Here is a 27,757-nt window from a genome sequence, read left to right on the forward strand (position 1 = left end):
TTTTAAATATTCATTTTTATTCATTTGCTAAAACAAAAATACGATACAAAAAATAAATCGTGTTTTCCGTATTGGTGTGTTTCGGTTGTTATAATAAAATACGCTCAACTGGAGGTAAACAAGCAACGGAGAATAAAATACGCTGAAATGGAGTTTTACCTGATTTTGATATGGCTTTAAATAAATATGCACAACTACAAAGGAAAAACTAAAACGTTTTGAACATTTTAATTCTTAAAAACCTATTATTTTCAGCTGTTAAGAAATGTTTCGGCGATTATGATGACCACAACAGTCATGTGATCAAATTAGCCAAAATGGCGTTGTAGGATAGAGGAGGTCGAACCAAAACATCTCATCAATAACAGTTTGGCCTAGTTGATTTAGTTGAATGAAAAATTAATACATTGTGAATGAAAATTGTGTGAAACAAATAGACACCACGATGTCAATGAGAGACGTTAAAGTTTGTCTCTTAGGGGTACGTGAGAGTTGATGGGGACCAGGATTCCTCTTGTTGACTTTTTTTTTTTCATTTAATTTTAATATTGTTATTATTTATTAGACCCTTATTATTAAATAATAAATAAATATAGGGCCTAGGCCTAAAGTAAATTAATAATAATATAATAATTTATATATATAATTCTCTTCTTGGAGATGATAGAAAATACCAAGCTGTAAGCGCGCTCCCTACCACCCCCACCCCTACATTGTCTGGTGAGCTGTGGTTCACGCTAAATCAAATGTTTACAAACGTAGAGCCGGGTTTAGTGACGGCTCTTAGGAGTAGATAATGTAGTTTGAAACGATTTTAAACTTAGGGGAGGTAACTAAGAGGAGTTTGCTTTCAAGGGTGGGGGGGGGGGGGGGGTTTGGGGAAAAGGAGGGGTGTATCTTCCTTAATTACCATCTGATATGTCTGATAGTGTTTTAAAGCAAATATTTTCAGTGGCAGCATTGGTACTGTCGAATTCACAAATTATGAATTACTAAAAAGTAGGAAATAAAATAACTAAATAGCGTCGTATGATATGCCACGGGTCGGCTCGTAATATTATATTAGGCCTATTTGGGCCTAAATATTATTTATTTATATTTATTTATTATTATTATTAGCAGTATTACTATTAGGCCCCTTTTTATATATTTAATTTATTAATGAAAAACATTACATTTTAGGTAAACTATCGTTTTAGGACGTTAGGTCCATTGGTCCATAAAATTGGTTGAGGTTAGTAACGTGAAAGAAAGGTGACTCATACTCATTGATATAGCTTTAATATTTAATACAAGTATATTTTGTGATATATTGTTTGTATCAAATATAATATATAATTGAATTATAAACCAGAAGCAATGTCTTGAGATATATCAGTATAAGCCAGAAATTAACTTTAAACAGCGGTGTTTAAGAGCAAGATTTGCTATATAAACGCAACCGCCTGTAAATAAGAGAGGTTTTCCCTTAATCTCTAACAATAAGTTCACAAAAATTAAACTTTAATAACATGGCTGCTAAAAAAACTATCTTGTTTGCATCTCATGAAAACATAGCTAATCTTCATTTAAAGAAGTATAAATACATTTTTAAGGAATAATACATTAATGCTAATTACTTTAAAAACAGGTACATGAAACATTTTTGGAACTTTTCAAACATAAATTCTCCTAAAAATGTGAAATAATTACTAGATATCTAAAATGTAATGAGTCACCTTTCTTTCACATTACTAGCCTCGGACGATTTTATGGACCTCAAACGATAGAATACCCTTTTTTAATACTTACAATTAGATTTTGTAATTACTATTACTAATTAGGGCCTAGTTAGAATACACTTTTAACTAGATTACGATTTGTTTACTGTTGCTTAGAAAAGATTTATTTTCATAATGGTCCTAAGCGAGAATAGTCTACAAGGCAAGTTATACGAGAGGCAGATTTGGGTATGGGTAGATTTTGTTTTAATATTTAATACAATATTTTGAAACTAGCATCACAGTATTATTCCTTAAAAATGTATTTATACTTATTTTTACCTTTCTAGGAATCTGGTGTTGGTAAATCAAGTATTGTAATGAGATTTGTTGCTGATAAATTTAAGAATGCGCTTGAAAGTACAATAGGGTAATCAAGATTATTCTAGTTCTAATATATAGATTTATATATATTTTTTTACGAGTAGTATTAATTGCAAGTTAAATGAATGATTTTTAAGTTTCAAAGACAGATTGCAGCGTTACATACTAAAATATTATGTTTATTAAAAATAAATGTCACTCAATTTTTTTCAGGGCATCATTTATGACAAAAACCATATTTTTAGATGACAACACTTATAAGTTTCAAATATGGGATACAGCTGGGCAGGAAAAAGTACTGATACCATAGTTAAATTAATTTAAGTACATGATTACTTCGCAGATGGATTTATTACTTTTAGTAGTTAATCTTTTTAAAAAGAACTAGATCTATATAGATTTTTGTGTAAGATTCTCATAACCTATAGTTACTGCTGCTTATTGTTAGTTTTTTTAACTTCATCCAAACTTATTCCATTCCAATTTCTTTTAAGTATCGAGCGCTCGCACCCATGTATTATAGAGGATCAGCTGCAGCCATTATCGTTTATGATGTTACTAGAGAGGTTAGTAAAGTTTTTATAAAGAATAGTATGTTCAATTAAACAGCTAACTTTTAAAGTGTGTTTTTTAATGGTGTAGTGTTAATAATACTAAATCTTACAGGAATAATGAAAAATAGCTTGATGAGAATTAATTTATTTTCAGACCTCCTTCCACGCTGTAAAAGGCTGGGTTCATGAACTGCAACGCCACGGGCCATCAAAAATTGTTATTGCTATAGCTGGAAACAAATGTGACCTTGAAGACCTGAGAGAAGTCAGAGAGAAAGGTAAAACTCATCTGCTGTTAGAGTTTTTTTTTTTAAAAAGTGCATTTTGGTTGGTGGGAACTCATTCTTCGGGGCATGAGGAACAGGGTTGGAAAGTTGAACCACACCATGGTATGAGGAAAGGTAACAGTACATGAGGAACAGGGTTGGAAAGTTGAACTACACCATGGTATGAGGAAAGGTAAAAGTACACACCATGGGCTGTAAGGTTTTAAAAATAAAACTGCAAAAAGTCCCCTTGTTTATTAAAAGTAACAAGAACATTTGAAGGATATTAGCAGAATTCCATATACATAATTTCAGATGCTCAAGAATATGCTAAAGAAATTGGTGCTATATTTTGTGAAACAAGCGCCATGACAGCTGTTAACATTGCAGAACTATTTGATGCCATAGGTAAAGTTGAACTATTTGTAGATTTTTTAAATGTTAGCCCATGTTTATCTGCCCAAAGGTTTGGTATTTTTGTAGCTGTAAACTCCAGTCAATGAGTATTTCAATTTTTTAGCGTTACAGAAAAGGGCAAAACTTACTAACCTGTATATTTTTTAGACTTGTCTTTACTGCGTACAATAATACATTTTAAATCTTTAAAAAAATATGAAGTAGGAGCAAAAAAAATCAAAGTTTTAAAAAACAAAAAACAAAGCAACCAAAAACTTAGTGATAGTAAGGCTAATTTGATTACAAAAATGTTCTTCCTCTTTTCCCCTCAGCCAAACTTTTGCCACCAGAAGACTTGGGTGGGGGTGTGGGTCAGCCTGGGGGGAGTACCGTCAACTTAAGGAACAACGCATCAAAAAAGAAAGGAAAATGTTGCAGTGGCTCTGCTGATTCAGAACCTGCCACCAACCGTCGCAGTGCTTCTGCTGCACATGGATCAAATTATTCTTCCTTTCAATCTTGATATCAACATTGGATCAAGTCTCGTCTTCTTACTTTCATACAAGTATGCATTTTGAGTGAATATGCAGTCATCAGTCTTGAAATAATGTTAATATTTATTAACATATTACACCTGTAGTTTAAATCCGACGTACATATTTATATTCAAACAAAATATGTGCTCAGTAAATGCAATATGTCACTATCTATACTACATTCAAATATCAATGAACAAATGTGTAAATGCATGGTTTTTAAATTTTTGATTAAGCTGTTTATTTTACCTATGTGATTTTTTTATGAACTGGTCAATCATTAGAATGTTATATCCAGCAGAAAGAAATCATGTGAAGATAATGTTAGTTTGTAACACAGTGCGTGAAGTCATATGTGATGTGAACAGTACGCTAATGCGTTTATCATTTCTTACATTCCACTTATCACACTAGCTACTGGTGTTAATCTATTGTGATGCAAATGTTTATAAATAATTACCTACTTGCATTTTCTGTCCATATTTATTTTGAATATCCATATGCTGGACATAATGTTTTTAGCTTCTATTTAATTTGATTTTAAAATGTACACTTTCTATTTACGTTGGTCCTTAGATCAGTTTTAATTGGATCAGATTTTAAGTTCATAAGTTCAAGAGGTTTAGTTTTAGGATAATGCCATCTTCTGCTGATAAGCAACAGTGGCTCTCTAGGCTTGTGGATCAGATAGTTTTGATAGTTTTGACCATAGCACAAGTATAGTGGCGCCGCTAGGTCGAGTGTCACCCCCCCCCTGAAAAAAATTACACACACACACATATATATATATATATAAAGGTCTACTTAGGCCCATATATAGTTTTAACTGGTATCACCCCACTCATCAAAATCTGTCAAAAAGCATATTTTTTCTCTATATTTTGAAAGTTTTTGCCATGGTGTCACATGTCACACACACACACACACACACCCCAATGGTGTCACCCGGTATGGTCCGCACAACCCTGCACCCGCCTCGCAACGCCTCTGCCCAAGTACTAATTATAAACTTGTGGATGGGATAATTTTTGCCCCTCACTGTGAGGGCATGGTTCACAAGATTTGGCTAATCTTCAAATCTTGTCTACTTAGTGTCTGCATTCATTGCATAATAAATGTACTTACTTTGTGAGATAAAAGGCTTCTCTATCAAAAATAAATTTTAATTTGGCTTATCAATCTCCCTGCCATAGAAGTAACAATGCTCAATCTATAAAACACACCATTTTAGTTTTCAATTACTGCATCAATTGCAGTAATTTCTGTGTATGGCTGTTAACTATTGCATTATGCCATTTGTATGGCTCTGTTGCATTACGCTGTGTGTATGGCTACTATATTATGCTGTTAGTATGGCTAACAATTACATTATGCTGTATGTGTGGTTGATAGATATTGCAAATAATGTGTAAGATCAGTGTTCTGTGATATTCAGTACTGATTACACTGTCATATACACAAAAATATTTCTATCTTTGAATGCATCTCAGCAGTTTGATATTTAACTAGGTTGTGAATGTGCAATTAGAAACTTTAGTAGTATGTCAGTAATATTCATTTGTACCATATTTATGTGGTTTATATTTGCATCAATATAGTTTTCTACCCTGACCAGTGGTGTCCATTGTTAGGGCACCCAACACAGTTTTCTTACTAAAGCGCATGCTATTTTAAAGTAGATTCTTTTTGATAATAGTGGCCAAAATATTATGTTTGGTCCCATTGTGCTTAAGGAAATGGTGCTTGCTGTTAAGCTAGCTTCTTTCTTGCCACCAATACTGGGTTGAAAGTCTTAAGTTTGTCAAGTAGATGTTTTAAGATTTGCAATTTATGTACAGGTTTGTGTTGCCTTTCACCAAGCATGAAAGTATACATTATTACATCTTTCAAAGTATACATTTTTACACCTTTCAATGTATACATTTTTACACCTTTCAATTAGGTGTAATAAAAAAAAACCAACTTTTATTTTGTTACAAATCGACAAAAAAATATTTTATAACGCTAGATTTTTTAAACATATTTTTGCTTTTTTTTCCTGCTCTAATTAGTAATGAAAAATGCTTATGTTATAGTGTACCAGAATTGTTCCAAATGTGAGAAAGAGTTTTTGATACATTAAATAACCTGCTACTTGTTGCATCATTTTAATCAGTTCACCTGTCATAGTTTGAGAGTGGCTGTTGTTGTCACCTGTTATAGTTTGACAGTGGCTGTTGTTGTCAGCTATCATAGTTTGAGAGTGGCTGTTGTTGCCAGCTATCATAGTTTGACAGTGGCTGTTGTTGTCAGCTATCATAGTTTGACAGTGGCTGTTGTTGTCAGCTGTCATAGTTTGACAGTGGCTGTTGTTGTCAGCTATCATAGTTTGACAGTGGCTGTTGTTGCCACCTGTCATAGTTTGACAGTGGCTGTTGTTGTCAGCTATCATAGTTTGACAGTGGCTGTTGTTGCCACCTGTCATAGTTTGACAGTGGCTGTTGTTGTCAGCTATCATAGTTTGACAGTGGCTGTTGTTGCCACCTGTCATAGTTTGAGAGTGGCTGTTGTTGTCAGCTATCATAGTTTGACAGTGGCTGTTGTTGTCAGCTATCATAGTTTGACAGTGGCTGTTGTTGTCAGCTGTCATAGTTTGAGAGTGGCTGTTGTTGTCAGCTGTCATAGTTTGAGAGTGGCTGTTGTTGTCAGCTATCATAGTTTGACAGTGGCTGTTGTTGCCACCTGTCATAGTTTGACAGTGGCTGTTGTTGTCAGCTGTTATAGTTTGACCGTTGTTGCCCACATCTAGTCTGTGGATATCTCTTCCACTTCACTGAGCATATCTGTTGTTTATATCTAACTCTATGCCAGAAATGTTTTAATTTTACCTGATGCTATGCCAACATTTGTTTTTATCCAACTTTACAGCGAAATGTGTTTTGTTTTTATCTAAAGCTATATCATGTCTCTTGTCAGAAGAGATACAAAGTGGTTGAACAATTATTTTGTAGATTTCATTTTTATATTATCACCTCTGGTTTTTATAAAGACAGCTTATTTACTGACCACTAAATGTGAGGTGCCATATTTAGTTTTGTTCAAATCTTGAAGTAGATTTAGAGTACTTAATTATATTTTCTTTTGCATTTTTTATAATTATGTCTAATTTTACAGTTTTTAAAGGTGGTTTAGTTTTTCATATTCTGGGCCTAAGGTTAGCATATTTTGGGGATTTTGTTACTTTACTTTCTATATGCTTTGGCTCTGTGTGCTTTACACTTATGTTTCTATTAGACATTCCATAAAAACTGAAGATTCACATGTTTCTCTAAACATTGGAATTGTTACATTTTTTAAAAAAGGCGTTCAAACTGGAAGATTTTTCTCAAAAGTTTTAAAAAGAAAAAGATGTATTCTAAAATCTTAGGTTTAAAACTTTCACTTACGAGAACACTGCTAGTAAATGTTTTGTTGTTGCTAATGTTATTCATTGTTCCATGATGTGCCATAACAATAGTGAATGAAAAGTGTGCAATGGCCTTTTATGTTTTTACTTTTCTTTAAACTCTACTAATCTAGACTTGCAGAAATAATTTTTTAATAACAAAAAATGTATACTTTTGGCAAACATGATTAAAACTAGTGTAAATGATGAAATGATATTCCACAGTTGTGTACATAGCCCACTTGTATTTGGAATAATTTATTGAACTGAAATGTACCATTACAGCTGGTTTTGTTACCTTGTTTTTCTGCTTGGCTCATCTGGAGAACAAGTGAATGTGTTTTGTACCATATTGCACTGTTTCAGGCTCTGAAGTTGGGAAACAGTTTTATATTGCTAAATGTTGATTATTGAATACAATTATAAAATACATAAATTTTAAACCTACTGATGGTTTCAGTTGATCAATTCTTGATCAATACTTTTGATGTTTTTATTTTTTTATTACTAAATAATTTCATAAAATTAAATTCTCTTTATTCATGAAAACGAAAACCATTAATTATCAACAGATTAATTCCCCTTGTAAAGGAAGCTGTAGGTCTGCATTAGAACATAAGCTGGGCTGTTGATACAGAAAGGCTGTGGCTTAACAGCTCAACTGCTGTCTCAACAGCTGTGGTGTGTGGGAGGTGGGCCTGTAACAGCTGTGGTGTGTGGGAGATGGGCCTGTAACAGCTGTGGTGTGTGGGAGATGGGCCTGTAACAGCTGTGGTGTGTGGGAGATGGGCCTGTAACAGCTGTGGTGTGTGGGAGATGGGCCTGTAACAGCTGTGGTGTGTGGGAGATGGGCCTGTAACAGCTGTGATGTGTGGGAGATGGGCCTGTAACAGCTGCTGTGTGTGGGAGATGGGCCTGTAACAGCTGTGGGAGATGGGCCTGTAACAGCTGTGAGAGATGGGCCTGTAACAGCTGTGGTGTGTGGGAGATGGGCCTGTAACAGCTGTGGTGTGTGGGTCAGCTGTGGTGTGTGGGAGGTGTGGCTGTGCCTTGCATCTAGGCTGCTGAGTTTTAAAAATAACTGGTCTTGGTCTTGGATCCAGGGGAGAGCCAATTCAATGATGAAATCTAATTGATTCATTCAGCACTCTGGTTCATCAATCTGATTATACCTGATTCTTTTATTTGTTTCATTCCCTCGCATATTTTACTGATTCACCTATCTACTTCACTCACCAATCTACTTCACTCACCAATCTACTTCACTCACCAATCTACTTCACTCACTAATCTGCTCCACTCACCAATCTTCTTCACTCACCAATCTACTTCACTCACCAATCTACTTCACTCACCAATCTACTTCACTCACCAATCTACTTCACTCACCAATCTACTTCACTCACCAATCTACTTCACTCACCAATCTAACTTATCAATGTTTTATGCTTGACCCCCACCCCTCCCCCAACGTTATCAATACCACTTGTTTTTTATTTTGTGAAGCCTCATTTTTTTTTCTAGTAGATCCATATCTGTGTTTATTATTTTAACAACTTGCCCCTGTGCAAGCAGATCTGTGGTTCTTAACCTGGGTTCGATCGAACCCTGGGGTTTCGGTGAGTCAGTCCCAGTGGATCGGCGGAGGGCAACACATATCTTGGATTTTATTCAATTATTGTTCAACTTTAAATCGCCCAACATGTAGCGCTAAATTGTGTAATATTTACACACTGCTCAATAAAAAAAAAACTCTGTCAGAGCTGAAACAATGTCGAGCACACAAGCATATCAATAACACACGTGACACGCTGGATGTAAACAGCGTGCTTTTAATGAGAGTGCAAAATGGCACAAGGAACGCGCTACAACAATCAATGACTAGAGCTACCAAATATGGTCATCAATGAAGGGAAACCACCGCCTTCCCCGCGAACGTGCTGACGACGCGAGACACAAAACTAAGCCTGTGTGACCGAGTCGACACAGTTTCTCGGCGTACAGTTGACATCTGCGATTAGACGGCGGGTCAGCTGATCACAGAGCCACCGCCCATTTCCGACCGGCTCCCCCTTCTTTATTCTACACATTCACACATTTAAAGTACACACCATAACAGGAAAGTTTAAATTGTGAGATTTAAACATCTTTAAATAGGGAAAACTGTAATTTTTTAGGATAGAAGAGTTGTAAAGAAATCCACCATGTCTACGACCATTGATAAAGAAGCTGTGAACTGTGCATACGAGGAAGTAAGGGACGACAACAGTCCCATCACATGGTGAGTGACGCTTTCTCTCTATCTCTGTAATGGGGACGTAACGAATTAATTATACACAATAAGCCACATTGAATTATTTTATGGAATGGGTAAAGGTAAAATTTAATTACGATTTTAATCGTTATTAAGAACGCGTAATTAAATGATGGACCAAGAGGAATAGTTACACGCCTACAACCTGAGTCAAAAATAATTGACGTCGCACTCTAGATCTAGATCGACTCACTATATTTATAATAATTATACTCAAATATTAGAATATCTAGATTCTAAATAGTAAAATAGATCTAGATATTAAAATTTCGTTTTTTTGTTGGGCTAGGACTAGGTGGGTAGATGTGAATTTAAATGCGAATTCACCTGTTAAAAAATGTGTCATGCACATTGCGCATTAAGATTGTATGACAATGTATGAGAATGCAAACAAAAAAAAACAACATAGGCCTACACAATGCCCCAGATGACAAGCCGTTAACTTTTAATGAATAACTTTTTTATTTTATTTTAAACTACATTTTGTAGTATCAGCACTTTGATCGCCGCCATTTATTTAAAATGAAGGGGAAACGACTGAGTTTTTATGTCGCTACGTCACAACAAAGCAAACATGATTCACACACCCAGATTTCTTAGGGAAAAAAAAACAATCACACTAGCTGTCGACTGCAGGAACAATTATGGGTACTCCTCCTCCATCAAAACCTATTTTGGCAGCTTGGTTTCATTGTTGTAGTTCTACATAGAAACACGGTTAAGCCTGCTGTGTATTTATCTGTCAAATCATGTGAAGCGACCAATCAATAAATTATCCCCACCCACCTTTTGAGACCCTGACATTTTTCCCACCATGACGCATACGTTTCTACCACAGTGCACTGACTAACCTGGGCCTTGTTTAGCTACACCTTTATCGTGCTCTGGACTTGTGGGGTTATTACAGGTGTCTACGTTGTTGACTAGACAAAATATTGCTACAGGTGTCTACTTTATTGACTAGACAATATATTGCTACAGGTGTCTACGTTATTGAATAGACAATATATTGCTACAGGTGTCTACGTTATTGACTAGACAATATATTGCTACAGGTGTCTACTTTATTGACTAGACAATATATTGCTACAGGTGTCTACTTTATTGACCAGACAATATATTGCTACAGGTGTCTACTTTATTGACCAGACAATATATTGCTACAGGTGTCTACTTTATTGACCAGACAATATATTGCTACAGGTGTCTACTTTATTGACTAGACAAAATATTGCTACAGGTGTCTACGTTGTTGACCAGACAATATATTGCTACAGGTGTCTACTTTATTGACTAGACAAACTATTGCTACAGGTGTCTACGTTATTGACTAGACAATATATTACAACCTTTCCCTTCCTCTGTTTTCTGTTCGTTTAGAAGTAGCCACCATAAGAAAATGGGAATGAACTATGAGTAATCTACACCAGTCGTGACACGTCGTATGCAGTTTTGTGTATGTCTGTGTGGGGTGGATGGTGGGGGCTGATGAAACACTCCAGAACATTCACAAACATTGTGAAATGGCGTTGATTAGTCATCCATGGCTTGACCGTGTAACGAAACGGTTAACATTCCATTTGTTGACCATGGGTTGACCGTATGAAGAAAGATTGACATCCCATTTGTTGACCATGTGAAGAAACGATTGACATCCCATTTGTTTACCGTGTGAAAAAATGTTTAAAACCAGAACTGATTTTTCCCTGTACCTCCGACACATTCAGGTTGATTAAGTTGCAAACCTAGCTCTGGTCTTTAGCTCTCTGTAATCTCCACACACACAAAAACAGTAGGTATCTGCAGACACCCCCAGTACATATCTGCAGACACCACCAGTACATATCTGCATACACCACCAGTACATATCTACAGACACCCCAAGTATATATCTGCATACACCACCAGTACATATCTGCAGACACCACCAGTACATATCTACAGACACCACCAGTACATATCTGCAGACACCACCAGTACAGATCTACAGACACCCCAAGTACATATCTGCAGACACCCCCAGTACAGATCTGCAGACACCCCCTGTACATATCTGCAGACACCACAAGTACATATCTACAGACACCCCCAGTACATATCTACAGACACCACCAGTACATATCTGCAGACACCACCAGTACATATCTGCATACACCCCAAGTACATATCTACAGACACCACCAGTACATATCTACAGACACCACCAGTACATATCTGCAGACACCCCCAGTACATATCTACAGACACCACCAGTACATATCTGCAGACACCCCCAGTACATATCTACAGACACCACCAGTATATATCTGCAGACACCACCAGTACATATCTGCATACACCCCAAGTACATATCTACAGACACCCCCAGTACAGATCTGCAGACACCACCAGTACATATCTGCAGACACCCCCAGTACAGATCTGCAGACACCCCCAGTACAGAACTACAGACACCCCAAGTACATATCTGCATACACCACAAGTACAGATCTGCAGACACCACCAGTACAGATCGGCTTTACAGCTGACACTTCACAGTAGAACAGCAGACACCTCTCAGCAGATATGGCCATACGGCCCACGGCGCTGCATTTCTTGCTGCATTGTTCTGGGGTTGTTTCCTTGCTTGTCTTTTGCCCCAGTGTTACATACCCCGCTACGAGATCTTCAGGCCTGAATTCTCCCTAGTAACACGCGTAGTGAGATGTGTAGCAGACTAGACAGCTCTCATTTGGGTCGTCAACAGATACATCCGGTTCAATGAACTTGGCCTTTCTAATTTTAGATTTGTTCAGTCTCGTTGGTTGTGTGGGCCGATGCGGCGTTAAGTCTAGGAGTAGCTGTCCCCCGGGCGCCGGGACCCCAAACTACGCCACAGATTTTGGTGTAGGATAAACTGGTGCAACAAGATTTATTGTAGAAGTTACCTTTGTTTTTAGCATAATCACGTCGATTTTTGGGTAGGTTTATTTCCGGTGGAAGGGGGGGGGGGATGTCCTCTGAAACAGATTTAGTCTTACTTTTTATTTTTACCAATGGCTCCCACTATTGATGACATGGATGAAAACGCGTTTTTTTTTCTGTTTGTAAATTTTATCGTCTTTATCGACCATGAAAAAACGAACCTTTCTGAAATGTATTATTTTAAGAATCAATGGTATATGTAACAACTCGTATTTTGTTGATAGGATAATATTAATACGGTCGTTATTGTGGGTTCTTTCATTCAGGAACACGATCAACAGTGCTTTTTAACTTTAAACTTTATTTACATAGATCCACAAGAATAATGACAATAATCCAAAGTAGAAGAAACGACAAATTGACAAATCTTACATCTTACTTCACAGACACAGGCAAGCACCCTTGTTCACCTTGCGCTCCCCTTTTATACCTTACATTCTCTCCCCTTACGTCTGTGAGCGATCTCACATGGGAAAAACATGACGAGTCGCTCACACAGTGTTTCCGTTGGCCAGGTACTCTACATTCATGCAACTTCATGTTAAAATACAATATAGTAATCATACCCAATTATGAAAATGCAAAGAACATGAAAATACTTTTTTAATACGCTGCACACGATTTTTGAATATTTAAAAGAGCCTCTGAAAATGCGAGGGCCATTGACTTAGACTTAGAGGTTAAATAATCACGTTGATGTTTTAGACATAGAATTGAGGAGCATATAACTGCTCATAACGAAGTGGTTCTTTAGCCATACATTCTTTAATACCGTATGTAAAATAAAAATGTTTGTAGGCTACTACTACCGTTTAAGTTTAAACCTTAGACTGTAGACTAGTAGGCCTTCTACCAGTGGTTTAGTTATGTCTTCTGTTCGAAGGTTTGTTTTGTCTTGTTTATGTTGTAATACTTTTTAAAACTGTAAACATGTGCTCGTTGATACTTTTGTTGAATAATAAGTGATCGATTATTGTTTTGATAGTTTATTTTTATCTGTAGGGAAAACTCCCTTCCAGGTAAGCCTAAGCCGTATCGCTGTGTGGATTAGTGTCAAGGTTACGTCATGGTTGCCATACAAGAAAAAAAAGTTTCCTGTGTTAGTCAATGTCGATTTTCTTTAGTTTTGAAATCCGAAAATTCAATTCGACCATCGACTGACTTTTTAACTAAGACAGCCTTGCTAAATTTGTATGATTTCTGCTAAAAACGTCCACAGTTTCAGCTTTGTGATAGTCTTTAGCAGTCTGTTGTCGTTGGGCCGTTGTGTACGCACTGTCTTCCGCCCGAACAACGCGAGCGCTGCCCAGAAAACTATTTCACGTCAACAACGCAATTGGCAGGCATGTCGATCCGACTGCGAATTGTTTGAGGGGGGAACTGTTGCAACTTTCTTTAGGAGTACACCGATTTAGTTGAAGTGTTGCAACTTTCTTTAGGAGTACACCGATTTAGTTGAAGTGTTGCAACTTTCTTTAGGAGTACACCGATTTAGTTGAAGTGTTGCAACTTTCTTTAGGAGTACACCGATTTAGTTGAAGTGTTGCAACTTTCTTTAGGAGTACACCGATTTAGTTGAAGTGTTGCAACTTTCTTTAGGAGTACACCGATTTAGTTGAAGTGTTGCAACTTTCTTTAGGAGTACACCGATTTAGTTGAAGTGTTGCAACTTTCTTTAGGAGTACACCGATTTAGTTGAAGTGTTGCAACTTTCTTTAGGAGTACACCGATTTAGTTGAAGTGTTGCAACTTTCTTGTAGAATACACCGATTTAGTTGAAGTATTTCAACTTCCTTTTAGAATCTAGCCATTTGGTAGAATTTTATTGCATATTTTCGTAATAAGTAGACGAATGAAATTTTCGCGGAAATAAACACTGTGCTTATATCACCTTAAGGTTGATGCCACAAAAGATGGTTATATCATTAATTCAGTTCAAATTTTCTAAGATTATATCAAAACCTAAGCCTAATTTAGAAATAATGCGTTAAAACATGTTATTACAAATACTAATTGAGCTATTTTTCGCTTCAACTGACCGCAATAAGCAAAACCAAACTTCTGTTCAAAAATTCTAAAAATATGTTTGCCTATAAATAGAAGCTATATTTTGTTCATAGTTGACCGAAATAAGCACGTCGACTATTTCGTCTACCGATGACGGAAATAAGCACTTCCTGGTAGAAGTGTTGCAACTGTCTTGTACAATGATTTGATAGCAGTGTCAGGGGCGTAGCGGGGGGGGGGGGGGGGGTAACATATGTCCCCGGGCGCCAAAATGGGTTGGAAAAATAAATTGAAAAGGTTGAGGGGTGGGGGTGCAAATCGAAAGTTTGTCCCCGGGCGCCGGGAAGGGTCGCTACGCCTCTGAGCAGTGTTAGATCGTCCAGAAGACGGCGATTAGGCGGGATGGGGGGTTGCATCTACGTGACTGCCTGCGGTTGTCATTTTACAAAAACGGACACACTATATAGCTGTCCCAAGTGTCACACAACATGCAGACAGATGACCCCCCCCCTCTATTAAATAACGTAGTAGCTACTGAGAGCGCAGAGTCGCCACTAAGTCACCCTATTTTTTCTCTCTCAAAATCCCGACTTTATGGTTAGAGTCAACGTTAAACATCACGTGACCGGTATGAGGTCAACGTTTACGGGGCCCCGCTTAAAAAAACTTCTTTGCTGAACTCCGCCGCTTCCATCTACCGAAAGTAGAGAGAAGCTACGCAAACACGTCATTTGTTTTGGTCGTGAGAGGAAGTGAGGAGGGCAGACGATGGAGCAGGCCCGACGACATGTTTTTGGCAGAAAATTCTTGTTTGATTTTTACAACACCCGCCCCCCCCTTTTCCCTAATGCGATTAGCAAGGAGATGTGACTGCCAACTCGCCTTGTTTAGAGAATATTGTAGGGTGATGTCTTGACATGAGGGGAGAATATTGTAGGGTGATGTTTGACATGATGGGAGAATATTGTAGGGTGATGTCTTGACGGGGGGAGAATATTGTAGGGTGATGTCATGAGGGGAGAATATTGTAGGGTGATGTTTGACATGATGGGAGAATATTGTAGGGTGATGTTTGACATGATGGGAGAATATTGTAGGGTGATGTCTTGACGGGGGGAGAATATTGTAGGGTGATGTCATGAGGGGAGAATATTGTAGGGTGATGTCTTGACATGAGGGGAGAATATTGTAGGGTGATGTCTTGACATGAGGGGAGAATATTGTAGGGTGATGTCTTGATATGAGGGGAGAATATTGTAGGGTGATGTCTTGACGGGGGGAGAATATTGTAGGATGATGTCTTGACATGAGGGGAGAATATTGTAGGGTGATGTCTTGAGGGGAGAATATTGTAGGGTGATGTCTTGAGGGGAGAATATTGTAGGGTGATGTCTTGATATGAGGGGACAATATTGTAGGGTGATGTCATGAGGGGAGAATATTGTAGGGTGATGTTTGACATAATGGGAGAATATTGTAGGGTGATGTCATGAGGGGAGAATATTGTAGGGTGATGTCATGAGGGGAGAATATTGTAGGGTGATGTCTTGACATGATGGAAGAATATTGTAGGGTGATGTCTTGACATGAGGGGAGAATATTGTAGGGTGATGTCTTGATATGAGGGGAGAATATTGTAGGGTGATGTCTTGACATGAGGGGAGAATATTGTAGGGTGATGTCATGAGGGGAGAATATTGTAGGGTGATGTCTTGACATGAGGGGAGAATATTGTAGGGTGATGTCATGAGGGGAGAATATTGTAGGGTGATGTCATGAGGGGAGAATATTGTAGGGTGATGTCTTGACATGAGGGGAGAATATTGTAGGGTGATGTCATGAGGGGAGAATATTGTAGGGTGATGTCATGAGGGGAGAATATTGTAGGGTGATGTCTTGACATGAGGGGAGAATATTGTAGGGTGATGTCTTGACATGGTGGGAGAATATTGTAGGGTGATGTTTGACATGATGGGAGAATATTGTAGGGTGATGTCTTGACATGAGGGGAGAATATTGTAGGGTGATATCTTGACATGAGGGGAGAATATTGTAGGGTGATGTCTTGAGGGGAGAATATTGTAGGGTGATGTCTTGAGGGGAGAATATTGTAGGGTGATGTCTTGATATGAGGGGACAATATTGTAGGGTGATGTCATGAGGGGAGAATATTGTAGGGTGATGTTTGACATAATGGGAGAATATTGTAGGGTGATGTCATGAGGGGAGAATATTGTAGGGTGATGTCATGAGGGGAGAATATTGTAGGGTGATGTCTTGACATGATGGAAGAATATTGTAGGGTGATGTCTTGACATGAGGGGAGAATATTGTAGGGTGATGTCTTGATATGAGGGGAGAATATTGTAGGGTGATGTCTTGACATGAGGGGAGAATATTGTAGGGTGATGTCATGAGGGGAGAATATTGTAGGGTGATGTCTTGACATGAGGGGAGAATATTGTAGGGTGATGTCATGAGGGGAGAATATTGTAGGGTGATGTCATGAGGGGAGAATATTGTAGGGTGATGTCTTGACATGAGGGGAGAATATTGTAGGGTGATGTCATGAGGGGAGAATATTGTAGGGTGATGTCATGAGGGGAGAATATTGTAGGGTGATGTCTTGACATGAGGGGAGAATATTGTAGGGTGATGTCTTGACATGGTGGGAGAATATTGTAGGGTGATGTTTGACATGATGGGAGAATATTGTAGGGTGATGTCTTGACATGAGGGGAGAATATTGTAGGGTGATGTCTTGACATGAGGGGAGAATATTGTAGGGTGATGTCTTGACATGAGGGGAGAATATTGTAGGGTGATGTCTTGACATGAGGGGAGAATATTGTAGGGTGATGTCTTGACATGAGGGGAGAATATTGTAGGGTGATGTCTTGAGGGGAGAATATTGTAGGGTGATGTCTTGACATGAGGGGAGAATATTGTAGGGTGATGTCTTGACATGATGGAAGAATATTGTAGGGGGATGTCTTGACATTACCTAAACCAACAAGCAATACACATATTTTTTTCAACTAACTATAGCTCTACTTATCTTTTGACAAAATAAAGTAAAATCTTCCTCACTTTTTGTTTTGAAAATGTATATTATAAACATTGCTTAGAAATGTGTGGTGGACATTTACGGATACACATGAAATCTCACCTATTGTCTAAAAACTAATTAACCTCAATTTAAATAAAGATTTGTGAGATTTAATTTGTCGATGAACTCTCGATAAGTGTCACTACCCCCCCCCCCCTCCATTTAGATTTAGAGCCAACCAAGTTCAGCTCTCCTGATGATTAATGTTGCTCGAAGCGTCCCACGGTTGTATTCTGCTGATAGTGATAGATTAGCAGCACGCTGTTAACAATACAGTGACACGCCTGTAGCAGTTGGCTGTTAACAATACACGCCTGTAGCAGCACGCTGTTAACAATACACGCCTGTAGCAGCACGCTGTTAACAATACACGACTGTAGCAGCACGCTGTTAACAATACACGCCTGTAGCAGCACGTTGTTAACAATACACGACTGTAGCAGCACGCTGTTAACAATACACGCCTGTAGCAGCACGTTGTTAACAATACACGACTGTAGCAGCACGCTGTTAACAATACACGCCTGTAGCAGTTGGCTGTTAACAATACACGACTGTAGCAGCTGGCTGTTAACAATACACGCCTGTAGCAGTTGGCTGTTAACAATACACGACTGTAGCAGCTGGCTGTTAACAATACACGCCTGTAGCAGCACGCTGTTAACAATACACGCCTGTAGCAGCACGCTGTTAACAATACACGCCTGTAGCAGCACGCTGTTAACAATACACGCCTGTAGCTGTTGGCTGTTAACAATAGACGGAATTGATGTTTGTGCATTTTATACTCCCGCAGAAAGGCTGAGAAAATATAAATTACCTTTGTATTAACTTTATTGTTTTAATATCTCGCAGTACTGTTTGACCAGTGTTTCTTCCAGACTTTTTTCCCCGGGGGGGGGGGGGGGGGGGCTAAAAATTTCCATGGGGTGAACAATGTATGTTAGCTGAGAGAGAGAGGAGGCGATCTGTCTAGGCAGATGGACCAGCTAGTTGTCAGATATTTGATGCACAAGTAGTACTGAGGTGTGTTCCCACAGTCTTCAAGTGTGTGTGTGCGACAAGTGGGTTCAGACTTGATGTACAAGGAGTGCCACGACAAGTGAAACCTCATGAGACACATTTCCTTCAAAGACTGAAACCAAGACTGTGATCTGCGTAAAGACCAAATCAAGACCCAACAACTTCAGTTAGACAGTGTTTTAATTGACGGAGGTGTGCTGTTTTAGCAGACGTTTGCTGTTTTTACAAGCTTTGGTTTAACTTGCTTCCTCTTGCTTTTGTCTTTTGTGGATTGAACATGGCGAGCGAAATTTCGACCACTTCTAACAGACCAGTACAATGTACAAGTACACATCAGACTTTTGTCTTGGTACCAGTACAAAGTAAGCCTACACATCAAACTAATGTCTTGGTACTAATACAAAGTAAACCTACACATCATACCGATGTCTTGGTACCAGTACAAAGTAAACCTACACATCAAACTGATGTCTTGGTACCAGTACAAAGTAAACCTACTCATCACACCGATGTCTTGGTACCAGTACAAAGTAAACCTACACATCAAACTGATGTCTTGGTACCAGTACAAAGTAAACCTACACATCAAACTGATGTCTTGGTACCAGTACAAAGTAAACCTACACATCAAACCGATGTCTTGGTACCAGTACAAAGTAAACCTACACATCAAACTGATGTCTTGGTACCAGTACAAAGTAAACCTACACATCATACCGATGCCTTGGTACCAGTACAAAGTAAACCTACACATCACACCGATGTCTTGGTACCAGTACAAAGTAAACCTACACATCAAACTGATGTCTTGGTGTAACGTCCCCTATCTATCAGCCAAATAGACGGTGAACGTCCCCGGATTCTTTTTTCGGGGTCATATGCAAATGCCTTACGGCCTAAGTGGAAGAACACTAACACAACGACACACTAGGGCTCGAATTCAATGTCTAGGGAAGCTAGTGATACTATTGTAATTAACACTCATCCAATCTACATACAACTTTAATCAGCGAACACAGTTGTGGCAAAACACAAGGTTGAACTAGTTAAAGTATTTAATGTATAAAATGTCAAAACACAACTTACAAAATGTAGGAAAAACACTATCACAGATTTCTACACTGTCTAAATAACTACAGGCCACACAACACTGCTATAGCTTCTAGAATAACTCAGCGACGAGTAATATTATACTAGAAGCCTAAATCAACTTAAGAAAGCAAGGCACACACAGGACTTAAGTTCTCTCACGTTCAAATGGTCAGAGTCTATAGCCGGACAATATGGACGGCTGCCTGATCAAGGTAAAATCGCCATGTAGACTGCCTGCGACAAGTCTCAAATGGAGACTCACAGATCACTCAAGGCCACCTGAGCTACTGTTATCGTGCTGGTTGTGTTTCCTATGGTGTGACACTTTACGTGGTTCTAACCACTAGGCCACTAGTGGTGTTCCTAACCACTATGCCACACTACTCGGCAGCCAGCCGAGTTTCTAAGCCACTAGACCACTAGGCACCATAGACTCTACTCAGTTTCTCACCGAGTATTCGAACCTCGGCCGCCGCCGTGGCGCGCCGAGATCCTAGCCATTGAGCTATGGGGTAGTCGTCTGATTAGAATCATTCAATCAGATCTTAATGGAAAATTTCTATATCTTAGACCCCTTAATAAGTCAGTGGAAATTTTCCGGTTGTTGCACAATCACTCCATATAAGGTATTATACAATGTCAACATAAAAATAGAACCTGACTCGACCTAAGTAGGTCACATTGGTACCAGTACAAAGTAAACCTACACATCAAACTGATGTCTTGGTACCAGTACAAAGTAAGCCTACACATCAAAATAATGTCTTGGTACTAATACAAAGTAAACCTACACATCACACCGATGTCTTGGTACCAGTACAAAGTAAACCTACACACCATACCGATGTCTTGGTACCAGTACAAAGTAAACCTACACATCACACCGATGTCTTGGTACCAGTACAAAGTAAACCCACACATCAAACTGATGTTTTGGTACCAGTACAAAGTAAACCTACACATCAAAGTAATGTCTTCGTACCAGTACAAAGTAAACCCACACATCAAACTGATGTCTTGGTACCAGTACAAAGTAAACCTACATATCAAACTGATGTCTTGGTACCAGTACAAAGTAAACCTACACACCATACCGATGTCTTGGTACCAGTACAAAGTAAACCTACACATCACACCGATGTCTTGGTACCAGTACAAAGTAAACCCACACATCAAACTGATGTTTTGGTACCAGTACAAAGTAAACCTACACATCAAAGTAATGTCTTCGTACCAGTACAAAGTAAACCCACACATCAAACTGATGTCTTGGTACCAGTACAAAGTAAACCTACATATCAAACTGATGTCTTGGTACCAGTACAAAGTAAACCTACATATCATACCGATGTCTTGGTACCAGTACAAAGTAAACCTACATATCAAACTGATGTCTTGGTACCAGTACAAAGTAAACCTACACATCACACCGATTTGACACATTACATTTACATGTACACAAGTCAACCTTTCCCTATGCCACTCAAAAATTGCAGTTGAATTTTTCTGAAAATACGATATTTTTCCTAAATCTTGTCTGAACAGAGTATTTTAATCAATTCCAACTTCAATTTATTAAAACAGTTCTCTTAAACGCGAAATAATGGCTAAAATTAGTTTTCTAACATTGCTTTTTTTTCTCGTATATACGAAGTATAGAGAAAGTCTTGTAATCGTGCAAAAAAAAAATCGAGATTTTTACAAATCTCGACGTTTTACATCTCACTGATACGGAAAAACATAATTTTGCAATCTTGTCCTTGTGTGTGTGTGTGTGTGTGTGTGTCCGTGTGTAAACACGATAACTTGAGTACCGTTACAGCTAGGTTGACGAAATTTCATATGTAAGTATTTTATCAAAATCGTTGATCCGTATCAACTTTTGAGCGATTTCCGATAACCGGAAGTGGTACTTTTTCTACTTTGAATTTTTCAAGAGCCTATAACTTGAGTACTATTTCAGATAGATAAATGAAATTTTATATGTAAGTAAAAGATCTAATTCTCTACCTCCTATCAAATTTTGAGTAATTTCCGTTGACCTGAAGTACTTATTTACGCTATTTCCGATTTCTCAAAAAACGCATGTAAATTTATAAAGTACTAATAATATTGCGCACTATTATGCACATCTTTATTTAGCGTTCACTTGGTGTGCATTTCTTTTTTCTACGAGATTATATTCTATTTTTAAAAATTTGAGTATTTAAAATGGATTAAAAATCATGTCTAGAAGTCTATATCCCGAGTTGCCATCCCCCGTAGTGTTATATTAGAATATTCGAGAAAGTTTAGGGGAGATCACTCCCGGTTTATTTATAATGCAAAAGTGTGACGTCACACCATCTGCACCCCCCTCCCCCTCATCACACACCGTCACAAAATTACGAACTCCCTCCCCCCCAGAGTTTCTTCCAGGCATCTCTTCGGGGGGGGCAAAGCCCCCCCGAAAAATTTTTACCGCCCCCCCCCCCCCCCCCCCCCGAACGAAATGAAATTTATATAATTTATATAGAAAATATATACTTTTAACAGTGTCCGCCCCCCCGAAGAAAGTTTACCGCCCCCCCGAAGATTTCAAGTGCCCCCCGGAGAAAAAAGTCTGGAAGAAACACTGCTCCCCCCCCCCCTTCGACTGACGTAATTTATGGACGACCCCCATACAGCTTCTAACGAAATAAGCGGGATATGAAATTCTACCTGTATACCCTACGTCAATGTATGTTCAATGTGTAGTCCTAGGCCAGTAGAAGCTGGGGGGGGGGGGGGGGGGCTTGGGATGTGGAGGCTGGGGTGTTGAAAGAAAACCTCTGCACATAAATCGATAATAAGCAGGTGTGTAGGTTACATACAGGGTCTTCTTGCACTAGGTCTACATCCGGGCCTCTCACAAGGCATGTCTTGGTTGCAACAAGTTAGAGGGGGTGCAGGCAGCAGTGTTTCTTCATGACTTTTTTTTTCTCCGGGGGCACTTGAAATTTTCGGGGGGGGGGGGCGGTAGACATTCTTCGGGGGGGGGGGGGGGCGGACACTGTTAAAAGTATATATTTTCTATATAAATTATATAAATTTCATTTCGTTCTGGGGGGGGGGGGGGGCGGTAAAAAAGTTTCGGGGGGGGGGGGGGCTTCTGGCAGGCAGTTTGTTGAACTTGAATAAAACCTAGACACACCAAGCCACCTGTAGGTTCATACACACACACCACCAGTAGATTCACAGACACACACATACACCAAACCACCAGTTGATTCACACACACACACACACACACACCAAACCACCAGTAGATTCACACACACACCAAACCACCAGTAGATTCACACACACACACACACACACCAAACCACCAGTTGATTCACACACTCACACACACACACCAAACCACCAGTTGATTTACACACACACACCAAACCACCAGTAGATTCACATACACACTCACACACACACACACCAAACCACCAGTTGATTCACACACACACACACACACACACCAAAACACCAGTTGATGTAGACACACCCACCAAACCACCATTTGATCCACTTTTTATTTTCATGAGTGACCTGGGCTCAAACCTCTCTTAATATTTCTGCTATGGTCAGGTACACTAAGCACATTCCCTATCCTAAGTGATACAAAGACATTAACTTTATTTGTTTCTGTTTCAGTCAAGCCTCAATTAATTAATATGGTAAACCTGTTTCTAATCTAAAGGTTAGCCAAATGTTCATAAATAAAAACATTTGGTTAAGGTATGGGAGCTAACCCATTATTTTAAAATCTGAAATAAGGGGAATTAATCAATGAAAATCTTGAATATATTTCAGGTTTACTCTACATTTTAACGGCACCTTGATTGAGATTGACAGCAAAGGATCTGACTATCAGGAATTCCTCTCTCGATTTACAGGTGCGAGATATATCATCTATATACTACTAAAACTCAACTTTGTTTACATGTTTGAATATTTATTTGTTTGCCTGATCGAAAATTGTGATATGTTCGACTCTATCTGGAAAGCTGTAAAATGGTATGCAGGTAGAGAATAATTTTTTAATGCAGACAGACTGTTGATCACAAATTTATTTAAAGACGTTAATTAATTAATTGATTTATTCATATGCAGATTAACCCATTTTTTTAAAAAATATTTGAAAAGCCACTAGACTCGACGGAAACAGTGACGTCACATGATGTGTTTATTTTTTTACATCGATAATGGCGGCCTATCGAAGAAGATTGTGTTCCCATTCCAATGTTTAACGCGTTCTAAAGCTAATTTTCTGTCGGCTTTAACTTTAACAATACGTCCGTTTGCTGTATTTATTACGTTCCAACACTTATACCAATTTTCAACTGGCTTTTTCATTTAGTTTTACAATAAATTTCTCTAGATCTAAAGATCTGCTGTCGAAGGAAAGTTATGAATCTAGAATCTAGCCTAGGGCCTAGATCTAGATCTAGGTCACTAGACTCAATGTAAATTCTAGATCTAGATTAATGTAAATTCTACATCTAGAATCTATTTCGGGCCTTAATTATTTTATATAAATCTTTGTTTAGCTTCAATGATCATCTAATTCGAGAATACATGGGCTTTTTTTGTTATCTACGTTCTATATCTAGATAAAGTAGGATTACTCACTAGCTTGGAGGCGTGGTCGGCTGCTAACAACAATATGGCGTACGGACCGGACGCATGTCTGCCGATCATTTTTAGGCCATGTTTACCACGAACAAAATGGCGGGTGTTCACATTATTTAAACATTGTATAGGTGGCCAGGGCTAGATATGCCAGAAAAGCATTTTAAAATTTGCTTTGGAGAATGAAGGCTAAATTTTAAAGTCAGTGTCATAAACATTAATAGAACTTTTTTTTTTTACGTTTTCAATTATTTTTTCTTAAGCCCTATATGTGAATGATAAGGTTGACTATCAGGACCTCGCGGGGCACAGGGCAGGTGAAGTAGGGTTCATCTGTTTCTTTGTCCTAAGCAAATTAAGGGATAGTGTGGTCAGAGACATGCTCGGCTGGAATAGTTTTTGTTGTCTGAGACTTGGCGGGACACTGGGCAGGTGAAGTAGAGTTGAGTAGGTCACCTGTGACGTCAGTATATGAAGGGATAGTCCGAAATCGTTGTTTTCGGTGTTTTTAAAAGATAAAAAACATATTTTTGAATGTGGGGTCTGTTTTTGTGACGATAAGTGACACTGCAGTAGCGTAGCGAGGAGGGGGGGGGGGGGCGGGAGGGGAGGGGAGGCGGGGGGGGGGGGAGGGGAGGCGGGGGGGGAAGGGGGGGGGGGACATATGTTGGGGCGCTAAAATGGTTTGGAAAAATAAATTGAAAGGTTGAGGGGGGGGGTTCAAATCGAAAAGTTTGTCCCCGGGCGCCGGGAAGGGTCGCTATGCCTCTGAGTGACAGACGTGATGTTTTTTGATGGATGACCCCCGAAGCCCACAGTTATCCAACGGATGACGGGTATTCTAGTTGTTTCTATTTTTTACTTCGTATTCTCCTTGTTTGGTGGGTTTTTATTTGGCCTCAACCCCCCCCCCCCCCCCCCGAAAACAACTGTTGTTTTTTTAACTGTTGAGGATTTTATGTTTTTCAGATGATGAGCGCTTATTTGGTTATGTGCGTGTGACAACAGGCGATGAAATGAGTAAAAGAGCCAAATTTGCTTTTATCACATGGGCAGGGAAAGACGTGAGCCCAATCAAAAAAGCTAAGCTGAGTGTGGATAAGGCAGTTGTTAAACTTGTCATTAAAGTAAGTTGATTCTAAGCTGAGTGTGGATAAGGCAGTTGTTAAACTTGTCATTAAAGTAAGTTGATTCTAAGCTGAGTGTGGATAAGGCAGTTGTTAAACTTGTCATTAAAGTAAGTTGATTCTACACCAGTTGCTCTCTAGCTGAGTGTGGATAAGGCAGTTGTTAAACTTGTCATTAAAGTAAGTTGATTCTAAGCTGAGTGTGGATAAGGCAGTTGTTAAACTTGTCATTAAAGTAAGTTGATTCTAAGCTGAGTGTGGATAAGGCAGTTGTTAAACTTGTCATTAAAGTAAGTTGATTCTACACCAGTTGCTCTCTAGCTGAGTGTGGATAAGGCAATAAGGCAGTTGTTAAACTTGTCATTAAAGTAAGTTGATTCTAAGCTGAGTGTGGATAAGGCAGTTGTTAAACTTGTCATTAAAGTAAGTTGATTCTAAGCTGAGTGTGGATAAGGCAGTTGTTAAACTTGTCATTAAAGTAAGTTGATTCTAAGCTGAGTGTGGATAAGGCAGTTGTTAAACTTGTCATTAAAGTAAGTTGATTCTAAGCTGAGTGTGGATAAGGCAGTTGTTAAACTTGTCATTAAAGTAAGTTGATTCTAAGCTGAGTGTGGATAAGGCAGTTGTTAAACTTGTCATTAAAGTAAGTTGATTCTAAGCTGAGTGTGGATAAGGCAGTTGTTAAACATGTCATTAAAGTAAGTTGATTCTACACCAGTTGGCTTCTGGGCTAAAGATCTCATTGCTAGCCTGAAGAGGCTGTTTCATTTTAGCCTTCAGTTTAAGGGGCTAATGATCTCATTTTAGCCTTCTTTAAGGGTCTAAATAGCTCACTCAGATTTATATCTGCCTACATGGGTTTACATATGTAAGGTGTTTCTGAGTACATGCATGTTCTATTCAGCAACTGCCCAAATTAAAATTTAATTTTTAAATTTTGCTTCTGTCCTAAAGAGGTTTTAATGGTTGCTTGCAACATTTTAGATTTATTTTATGTATATATTCTGTATTTCTAAACTTCTAATAATAGTATTTGATTGTTCTATTTTTTGTTTCACTGTGTTTACGTTGCACATTTTGAATGAATTTTTTATTTTGTTTTGCCAGAACTTTGCAGTAGAAATCTTGGCAGAAGACCAACATGATATTGCATTAGAAACAGTTGCAACAGCACTGAGGAAAGCAGGGGGAGCCAATTATGGCACTGGTGTATCATCATAACAGACAGTACCAGACTAGCTTCTTTGTGTACAAAACTGTTAGAAAATACTTCTTCCAAATTATGTTTAGCTTGTTTCCTTCTTTAGTCATTGAAGTCAAGATTTCACATCCTGTCAGATGGTTTGAAGTGTGTCGAGGATATAGTGACAAAAATAGCTGAGGGAATGGCAAGAACTGAAACCGTTTTTTGTATCATTATGGCAGTTCTAACTTCAATTATGACTTGCTTCATTCATGTTTAAAAACTAAATATGACTGACATTTCGTTTAAAAATAGAGAAAGAGATGTTGGATAATAATTCACCAAACTCATTGATATTAATGTGTTGTTCTTTTTGAAGCCTATAGATTAGTTACAGATATACATTTCTTTAAAAGTTTTGAACGTGTAGGTCACATTTAAACAAATAAACAATCAAATTGTACTCATGGTACCTTTCAGAGATTGAGCATTATGAGAGCTGCTTGTAGTGCCAGCTTCAATGATCTCCAGTGCAAATCCTCAGTATTTTCTCTGCTCATGTTGCCTTGTTAGTGTTTTGTTTCCTTGTTTGAATTCAACTTTTTTACATGTGCCTAGTAATTTTCACGAATGAAATGCTTATCAAAACTCAACAATTTCTAAAAATAATGAGAAAGAGAGAGAGAGAGAGAGAGAGCTAATGAGAGGGTAGCCTCTGACTTTTTGGTGGCTAGATGGTAGCATGAGATTCATCATAGTTGGTAGCATGAGTTCCATCATAGTCTAGCAACAAATTTTGTTCAACATGTATTTAATTTTTTTTTCAGTGTGTTCAATTTTACCATACATTGTAGAAAAAGTTATCTTTAGTTAACAGATTCAAAATGATTCAACGTGAACTTCTGGCTTGTGTATGAGTAGCAAGATGTAAACCTTTGCCAGAATGATGTTCTTCATGTTGGAGCTGATTATAAAGTGACTAAATAAATATGCCTTCATAGTGTTATCCATTGTTGTTGTTTGTTTTCGTCATT

At 38.4% G+C, this 27,757-nt stretch overlaps 3 protein-coding genes across 3 annotated transcripts in view; all 3 read left to right on the forward strand.

The window, feature by feature from the left end:
• Nucleotides 1-305: 305 nt before the first annotated feature.
• Nucleotides 306-4,551, forward strand: LOC131936038 (ras-related protein Rab-22A). The gene is made up of 7 exons (XM_059292859.1): nt 306-481; nt 2,051-2,130; nt 2,298-2,379; nt 2,579-2,650; nt 2,793-2,916; nt 3,220-3,312; nt 3,633-4,551. The coding sequence occupies exons 1-7, from the start codon at nt 446-448 to the stop codon at nt 3,821-3,823; spliced, it is 678 nt and encodes a 225-aa protein (XP_059148842.1). The 5' UTR covers nt 306-445; the 3' UTR covers nt 3,824-4,551.
• A 4,705-nt stretch (nt 4,552-9,256) lies between these two features.
• LOC131936044 (coactosin-like protein) lies at nt 9,257-27,729 on the forward strand. Its single transcript, XM_059292872.1, has 4 exons — nt 9,257-9,541; nt 23,595-23,677; nt 25,383-25,540; nt 26,648-27,729. Exons 1-4 carry the CDS (start codon nt 9,465-9,467, stop codon nt 26,759-26,761), a joined length of 432 nt encoding a protein of 143 aa, XP_059148855.1. The 5' UTR covers nt 9,257-9,464; the 3' UTR covers nt 26,762-27,729.
• LOC131936040 (RAB11-binding protein RELCH) overlaps nt 25,187-27,757 on the forward strand; it is a 114,129-nt gene continuing 111,558 nt past the window's right edge. Inside the window, exon 1 of the mRNA XM_059292866.1 lies at nt 25,187-25,257. The gene's annotated coding sequence lies outside the window, so the exon portion shown is untranslated. The remainder of the gene's footprint in view (nt 25,258-27,757) is intronic.

The sequence above is a fragment of the Physella acuta genome, unplaced genomic scaffold, assembly GCF_028476545.2.
Source record: "Physella acuta isolate Inbredline_101_S28 unplaced genomic scaffold, ASM2847654v3 ptg000166l, whole genome shotgun sequence".
NCBI classification, from domain to species: domain Eukaryota; kingdom Metazoa; phylum Mollusca; class Gastropoda; family Physidae; genus Physella; species Physella acuta.